Raw genomic sequence first — 8997 nt, forward strand, 5'->3', positions numbered from 1 at the left:
CCTCCGTTAGCTGCGCTTGACGACAGTTACAAGTTTGTAGCTAAGGCTACAGTGTTTTTTTTTTTGCAGGTGTGGTGTTGCTAGAGGCTAGCTTAGCATTAGTCTGTAATATTAAACACTTCATGATTTTAGAGCTGGAAAGTAATAGTTTTGGTTTATATTTCTGACTTTATTATTATGAAAAGTGAAGAAGACAAATATTGTTTTTATGGTTTATTGTAACATGTGTTAGCATTTAGCACAGTGTAGTTAGCTTGACTGTAACGCACAGTTGTTGCAACATAGACACTCGTGACATTCAAGTGATGACATCAGCTAAACGTCGCTGGTATGCAACTGTTTACAAGTCACAGATGCTAACAAGCTAACATAATGATATCTGGCTAAATTACAATATACACTACCTGGAAAAAACTAAAGTTATAATTTGAAGGCAGCTGAAGTCCCTCCCCCATTTCACTTCACCCCACTCTCCCACCCCGCCCTCGGTACCACCACAACCTTATAAGGCAACGGCTGCAAGACCACACCCAGCTGCCCCTGCAGGTTAGGCAGGGGAGCCCCGTTTGGCCGCCTGAAGCTCATTCGCTGGAGCAGAGAGGACAGGAAGAGGAAGAGCTCCAGCCTGGCCAACGATTCGCCGACGCAAACACGAGGCCCCGCCCCAAAAGGCAGGAAGCAGGAGGGCATGACCCGCTGACCCTGGTCGTCCAGGAAACGACCTGTGGAATACGTGGAATAACTAAATAGCAGATTAAAGTTCAGACAGATATAATGGAGCGTGGTGGTGAAGGTAAGTACTAGGATCTTGTTTTCAGTATGTGATGCTATAGGAAGAACTGGTTTGACGTGGTCCATGGCCCAGGTTCAGGTGATGCTATGAGCTGCAGTGTTCTGGACCAATTGAAGTTAGTTCTAAGACACTTAGATGTTAGATGTTTAGTGAGTTGTGTTACCTGGGTTGAACAGATCAGGTTTGTCCCAGTGTTGAGGGTCGTGGTGAACTGACCACAAGTTGACCAAAACACGAGTCCCGTGACAGACAGGGTGACCTCCGATACTACAGGAGACACAAACATGAATGTAGACCTCTCCTCTGCCGTTTCAGTGCTAGTTTCTAGAGTCCAGGTGTGGTGGTCCTTCTACCTGCTGTCTGTCATAGCGGTGTGGGGGATGAGGACGGGGCTGACCGGTCGGATCCTCATGCCCTCGTTGATGACACAGTCCAGGTAGGGCAGCCGGCCGCGGTCGGACACACCCACCGGCCGCTCCCCGCCCACCTGCTCGTCTAATTCCTTCTGGACACGTTCCTGGACCTGGAGGGGATGGAGCAAACCAGGCCGTGACCTTTATTCCCTCATCACCACCACACTGATGGACACTTGAACCAGTTGAGAATCACTGCTTATTATTTACTAAATGCTCACTTTATCTGTATATACAGTATATATCATATATATTGTGGTTTGGTTATTATAACGTGCATGTAGGTGGTTACCTCGGGGTGGTGCAGCAGGTAGGCCAGGATCCAGAGCAACGTGGTGGACGTGGTCTCCACTCCGGCTCCGAAAGCTTCAGCGGCCGTCATCAGGACATGGTCGTCCGTGATCCCCTCCTCCTTCGACCCGGGTGACCTTTGACCTCCCGTCTGGCCCTTTAACAAGGCGTCTAGGAGGTCACGGGGGTCCCCGTCACTCAGCGACGCCTGATTATAGAGCAGACAGCATCAGCCATTACATGACCGACTGACAGGTGAACCGAACATCGTTATATGCCTCATGGCATAATTACACACATATACACACGTTTAACATCTTTATTTTAATTTAAGGATGTTAAATACATGTGTTTAACATGTTTTATTTTTAAGTTGAAAACCAAATTAACTTTTTGTTTAAGTTTTTCTTTTAGAGTCTAAATCTTGAAATACCAAAAAGTAAAAAGACAGGACCATATTTAAAAAAAAAAGTTTATATATTCTAGTTTATCATACTGTATATCATTATTACTGAAATATTTATTTATTTATCCTGTGTGTGATAAATACAGTATCCAGTAGCATCCTTACACGGAGAGACAACAGAAATTACCGTCACTTAAAATATAAAGTAATATATAGTTGGGTTTTCAAATCTAAAATAAAAACTACCAAACTTAAAATTAAATAAAATTTTTAAAAAAAGTTATATATATATATATATATGTATATAATAACAGGTACAATATATATATATATATATATATATATATATATATATATATATATATAATAATATATATATATAATATATATATATATATACATATACATACATATATATATATATACATACATATACATATATATATATATATATATATATACATATATATATATATATGTATGTATATAATATCCATTGAAATGTCTGTCAATATAACATGTATAAACATCTTGTACAGTGTCTAATAACAGGTACCGTATATAAGATTATAAAATATGGACTATCAGAATATTAAGTTCAAGATTTTCTCCTCACAGTTGATGTCAGAAGCTGAAAAATGTTTAAGAGGAAAGATTTAACTCTGACAGATACAAAGAGTCAGTTCATCATGAAGATGACGTCCCAAACTATGGATTCCATCATCACGGTGAGCTTCAGCTTTAAATCTATTCAGATGCCCAAAAAGAAATGCTTGAAATATATATATTAAATAAATAGAAGACAGTGGACCTTTGTCTCTGTGGTCCAACATGTCATGTCTCTAACTGATCTTTCCTTTAAGGGTTCACTAATATTGTCTCAGACATGTCTTCACAATCATATAAAATCATTATTTATGATTAATTACAGTGTCATCATTGTGTTACGTGTCAGACTGAAATATCTTAATGTGAACTGGAGTGAAGGCTGGCGCCATCTGCTGGTCCAAAACATGTCTCTTTATGAAGACATTCATTGAGTCCAGTTGTATTTGTAGCCTGGTCTTGGTTTTATTCAGATGTGGGGCCATTTTTCTGGACCCCCACCACTTTTTGCGGATTAAACCCTGTTAGGACTTGGGTTTAAAGTAAAGGTTACAATTACACTACAGGTAGGGTTTAGAGTTATGGGTTTAGGGTTTATAGAACCACAAGTCTTTGTGTGTGGACTACCTTGTGTTCTTCCAGTTTTCGGGTCAGTAGTCGGTCTCTGACGGTGACACATTCCTTCAGTTTACTGAGGGACTTGTTAGGAAAGACCTGAGGGAGGAGGCAGACGTTTAGTTAATGTGTTTCATCGTCTCTGTAGAAACAGGTTTAGATGTTTTAAAGGGATGAGATTATTCTCTGCTGCAGGAACATGAACACAAGTATCCTCCTGGTACACAATGTTCTATTATCTTTACTCTTCAAACAGAGAACAACAGATTTAACATTATTACTATTACACTATTATACTAAACTTATTATTTATGTTATTGAGCAACATATAATGTAATATATATTAGGAATGTGTGATTATCTCTGTATATAAGTATATATTATAATATTTGTACACTATTATGACTATATGATAACAAAACGCTAAAGTAGCATCGACCTCTTACAGGATGTAACGAGGCATTGTGAGAGTTAAAAATCAGTACAAATGTGTGACGATTCAAATCAGCTGAGATGAAAAATTAATTGCGATGCTCTTTTTAAACAGCAGGGGACGTAATCCAGGTTTGAGGTCACTTGACCGACATCCTACATGACTGTCATGCCGACCAGATGTGATCGGCTGATCTTCCTTAAACAAAAAACATGTTAATCCCAAACTAGGGACACGTGCAGCCTTAGTTTCTTCATTTAGTTAAATGGATGTGAATGTTGTTTCAATTTGAATTCATGGAGTATAATGTCATAATTAGTCTGTAAATTCATTCTGTAATAAAATATCGTGAGAAAATCGTATCGTATCTCAACATATACCACAACACAACACAACATAACACAACACAACACTACACAACACAACTCTCAGCTCCTACTGTGTTGTTCAGTTTTCTGCACCAAGTCATTTGTCCTAGAAGCGTTTTGGTTGGTTTTATTTATCTATAATTGAAATAAAATGGATAAATTAAAATAAAAGTTGTTCTGGAGTCTGTCCTTTGGTAGCGTGGCTTAATGTGCTACTGGTCAGAAAAGTGACGTCTGATTGGTTGGAGGTTGTTAGGGTCTGCCTACAGACCTGCAGCCAGGGGTAGACGTCCACCAGTCCTCCCCTAGTGATCGTCTGCACGATCCCGTCGTTGTACCGGATCACCTCCTGCAACTCGGCGTCTCCGTGGCGATAGGTGGCGCTGAACACCAGCATGCACACGACGTTGGTGACGGCCCTGGTTACCGCGGGAGACGGGTCGAAGCCACGATGCTGGGGACCGGTCAACAGCTCCACGCAGAGACTGTCCACCACAGACAGGACTGTACAGAGGAGGGACACATCAGGGACATGATCAGGGACGTCTTAGGGCCAGCAGAGTGCCATCACGGGACAACAAACTTAAACTACAGCCTGCAGAATTTTGAATGAATGTCGCATATCTGGTTCCTGGTCCTTAAACTAATGTAAACATGCGTTTGTCACATTAGAACATCATTAGACAACATGGTTCCTAATAAATCAGTTGTGCTCAGAGTTCATGCAGAGGGGGACCTTGTAGACCACATTAGACCCTGATTAGACCTGACAATGTTTCATTTATCTTCTCTGACTGGCTCAATGAAAACCACATGACAATAAACCTCATTGAGAGGAACCAGGACATCAAGTTACCACATATGGTTCCTTATGACCCTATAGAGGATCAGTTTCAGTTATCGATCTGGGAGTGAAGGAAGGAGGAGGTGAGTGAAGCAGATGATGGTCTAGTCTGGTCTTAACTATGGAGGAGAGGCTATAACCTCCACTAGCATCACACAGTTAGCATTAGTTAGCTTAGCTAGCAGAGTGTCCAGCCAGTTGACTTGTTAGCTCAGAGGCTAAGAAGGGAATGAAAATAATCAGTCAACCTCTGGACATAATTCTGTAAAAATCTGAATCTGTGTGTTTATTTTTGGTAAATTTGCATGTTATACGAATAAAATGATATAATTGAAAAGTAAAAGCATTTATTATAATTATAGTAATAATTATTATAAAAGGAAGCTGAATAATTAAAGTATTTATGTTTCAGGTGTGAACTCAAACTGCATGATTTAGTTTTTATTTCGTTTGTTTTATTTACTTTTTTGTATATTTGTATTTTGTACATATATACATTGTGTATATATGTACATGTGTGCATGTACATACAGTACATGTATTTGCTATTCTTGTTTTGTTTTCCTTTTACTCTTTTAACATAGTCAAATATAACATAATCAAAATTAAGTCTCAAACAATCCAATGCCTCTAATACCAAAATTTGAAAATAAACAATAGTGAATTTGTTCAGTTTAAGTTTGTATGTTTTGCTCTGTTCTAAACAACTGTTATTAATGGGTAAATGAAATCAAGTGCATTAATTAAAGGGCATCTCTTGGAGATCACAGGACTCACTGATTTATCAAACAATTTGTCTGCTGAGGTGGTTTTGACGTCATGGTGAATTTTAAGGTGTATGTAAGTATCTGTTGTGATTAAACTGGTGCAGAGAGTCTTTACTGATCTGTGACCATCAAGGAAAACTTGATTTAAAGCTGCTGCATTAATTAATGTCATACTACTCTCACTGAGTCTCTTAGTGTTCATCAGCATTTCTCCTTGGAGTTGGTAGAGATCAAAATCAGAGCTAAAAGAAAGTGAATATTAAACTTCTAACGGCAGGCAATTTGACACCAAGCTGTTGTTGATTTCAACATGTCATCATGAACTTGATTCTGCCGCCCCCAAGTGGCCATAAAACCAGTTAATACAGCTTTAAATTATAACAGCTGTGTTACTGTAACACATTCATTGAAAAAAAAACTTATGTATGTTTCCTGGAGATTTCTTTAAAATTTGCATTAATTTTAGACCAGTTTTGTCTTACATTGTTAAAAGGATGTTATAAAGTTGTGTTGTAGTCTTATCTCAGCCTCACAGTGTAATTGCCTTAATGTTAAAATATCAATATGCAACGAGATGAGGACGGTACTGATGTCCTGCATCTCTGTTAGAGGACAGATAGAGTGGTGGAGGACAGATGGAGTGGTGGAGGACAGATGGAGTGATGGAGGACGGTACCGATGTCCTGCAGTCGTCCCGTTCCCTCTCCAAACAGAGTGAAGGAGTTGTGGACGAGGCGGCGGTGGAGCTTCCAGAGAGGAGAGTAGTCTGAGAAGGCGATGTCTTTTCCTCCTCTGGTCAACAGGTTGGTGGTGACCTGCACACATTCAGTTTCATCTACAGGTTTAGTCTTTGACTTGTTGGCTTCTGCTGTATATGTTCCATGTTTTATTTACTCCATGATGTGCCTGGTTTCCATTTAGACAATATCAAAATGCAGATTTCTAATAATTGTGTCATGTTCTTTCAGGTTTTGTAAAGCGTCTTCAGACACTTTGTGCTGTTGTTGACACTAAATGAACTGAACTGAGCCTCCTGGTCCCAGCTGACTCGGTGTCTTCATGTCTCATCCTACTGGGTGTCTTGATGTCTCACCATACTGGGCCGTCCAGCGAAGTCCCTTCCTCTTTGCAAAAGGACCTCTCTGGCATGCTGATGGTCGTTCACCACCACTGTGTAGTGAGGGCCGAGGTAGAGGGCGAACAGACGTCCATACCTGGGACACACAAGAGGACCAGAGGAGGACCAGAGGAGGACCAGGACATGTGATCTCAGTTCAACCAGTGGAATGTTTTCAATAAAACTATTCAGAAAAACCAGCTTGTCATACATTAACTAGTCATGTCACAGGTTAACTAGTCCTATATCCAATTAACTAGTCATGTTAAATATTAACTAGTTATGTCACATGCTAATTGGTCATGTTACATGTTAACTTGTCAGTTCACAAATTAACTAGTCCTATAACTAGTTAACTAGCTCATCATCTAGCTCATTTACTGGTCATGTCACGTGTTAAGAGTAAACATTAAATAGTCCTTTCAAAGATAAACTAGTCCTGTCACACATGTCGGTAACGAGCCTGAGTGAAGACTAGTGAACCCTGACTAGTCCTTTCAGCCAGGTTAACTAATCCATGTTCTTACCTGTGTGCCAGCTGGGTGAAGAGGAGGTGAGGGGGGAGGCGCCCCCCCAGCCAGGGGAGGCTGCCCAGGACGGGGAGCCGAGGGAGGCAGGGGATGGAGCCCCGAGCTGGGGCCGGAGAGGACAGAGGTCCGGCTCCAGGGACGAGACGGCGTAAGACCAGGATCAAACCAACCAGCAGGACACAAAGGAGGAGGACGGACGGGGGGACAGAGGAGAGGACGGAAGAGAGGAGCCAGGAGGACATGTCTGCAGTGAGAATGGAGAAGAATGAGGAGGGAGTCTGAGGAGTCCCAGCTTTAATCCCTGGCTGACGTGTGGAGGGGCCTTGGAGGGGTCAGAGGTCGTCCCTGTGGCCGTGAGCGTGGGTTTATCTGGACCAGTCGACCTCGACGTTATCAGGCTGCACAGAGACGGTTACCACGGCAACGTGAAGGAAAACCACCAGCCAGCACAGCTCATACGAGCAGGAGCAGAGAACCAATGTTTAGTAAACCAGAGCTTCATTTATCTCAGAAATAAAAGCTGTCGTTTAGTTCTGAACCAGAGGAGAGAAGCTGAGGCCAGAACAAACAGTTCTCTTCTCTTTGTTTCAGACCTGGTTTTTGGATTTGAGTTGGACCTGGTTTACGAAGACCTGGCGTTCCACTTGTTTTACTCCAGATTCCGGGATAGTTTAAGACCGGCTTTGGACTTTGCTTGGATTGGAACTAGAACTGGTATTAGACTGGTTTTAGTAAGGATTCGGACTGATTTCTGGAGCCTCTTTCACATACATTTTAGACTGGTTACTTTGTTTTGTGCTTGTATTAGGGCTGAATTCTTACAGGTTTCATAGTTTCAGACTGGGTCGGACATAGTTTTGTATGTAGTTTTGAACTGGTTTCAGGTTGGATTTGGACTGGTGTCACTGTGGTTTAGCACTAGATGTAGACTTTGATTCATGTGTTGTTTTGGAGTAAGTTTGGATATTTTGGACAGATTTTTCACAGATTTTTGAGGTGGACTAGTTTAACTGTGGCTATATGAACTTAGTTTTGGCTATTTTTACAACTTTTTGGCACTGGTACTGGACGGGGTTTTGGATTTAGACTGGTTTACAATTTAGTTTTTGCCTGGTTTCAGACTTGGATTTTGTCATTACTTTTGCACTCATTTTTAGAGTCTCTTTATTCTGTATGTTTTGACTCCATAAGGTGGAGGGCAGGGGGTCTTTTCCTTTGGATGACGGTCATTCTTTATGACTCTGGCATTGCACACTCCTCCAAGATGACTCCCAGATGACCAGATGCCTCCAGACATCAGTGTTTGTGCTGGAGCAGAATCTCGGTCTAAAACTGTTGCAGAGACTGAATAACGTGTGAGTCAGTGGCGTCAAATGGCTTCAAACCAGAGGCCAGAGAATTTCTGACGCCACGAAGCTCTAAACACATTAATGTCTCTATCGCTGGGAGTTATTTGTAACAGGTGGAGGGAACAGGAGGTGGCACAACGCCATGGCAACAGCCTCTCTTACTGCACCCACACACAAATTCTTCCATCATCTTTCTGGATATAGTCTCTTCACACGGTCGTATGAGCGGGGTTTCTCTTTTTTATCCTGGTCGGTGGCACGCAGCTGTGATTGGACCAAGACGTCATTTTAGACGGTGCAAATGAAAGAGTGAATAAAAACAGTCTGAATATAGTCTGAATACCAAGAATGTTCCATAGTCCTTACCATAGACTGTGTATATATGGACTCCTCTAGAGTGAAGCCAAAGCCAGTAGAGCTCCCCCTGGTGTCTGGCTGCAGTGTAGGTCATACGTTCCACCCCCT

The 8997-nt window shown here is 41.4% G+C and overlaps 1 protein-coding gene across 1 annotated transcript; it reads right to left on the reverse strand.

Moving 5' to 3' along the window:
- Positions 1–198: 198 nt before the first annotated feature.
- LOC125009171 (steroid 17-alpha-hydroxylase/17,20 lyase) lies at positions 199–7456 on the reverse strand. The gene is made up of 9 exons (XM_047586879.1): positions 7181–7456; positions 6630–6750; positions 6213–6351; positions 4197–4429; positions 3137–3223; positions 1499–1705; positions 1147–1316; positions 957–1060; positions 199–722 (listed from the first exon to the last, which is right to left on the reverse strand). The coding sequence occupies exons 1-9, from the start codon at positions 7423–7425 to the stop codon at positions 457–459; spliced, it is 1572 nt and encodes a 523-aa protein (XP_047442835.1). The 5' UTR covers positions 7426–7456; the 3' UTR covers positions 199–456.
- Positions 7457–8997: the final 1541 nt, after the last annotated feature.

The sequence above is a fragment of the Mugil cephalus genome, chromosome 1 (assembly GCF_022458985.1).
Source record: "Mugil cephalus isolate CIBA_MC_2020 chromosome 1, CIBA_Mcephalus_1.1, whole genome shotgun sequence".
Classification (NCBI taxonomy): Eukaryota; Metazoa; Chordata; class Actinopteri; order Mugiliformes; family Mugilidae; genus Mugil; species Mugil cephalus.

What these genes read in the sequence shown, in the direction of transcription:
- LOC125009171 (XM_047586879.1), bottom strand. Translation starts at nt 7,425, where the DNA reads ATGTCCTCCTGGCTCCTCTCTTCCGTCCTCTCCTCTGTCCCCCCGTCC. An exon ending in TTCACCCAGCTGGCACACAG is followed by an intron (nt 6,751 to 7,180) that starts GTAAGAACATGG and finishes TGTGTGTCCCAG; the next exon opens with GTATGGACGTCTGTTCGCCC. An exon ending in GAAAACTGGAAGAACACAAG is followed by an intron (nt 1,706 to 3,136) that starts GTAGTCCACACA and finishes CTCTATAATCAG; the next exon opens with GCGTCGCTGAGTGACGGGGA.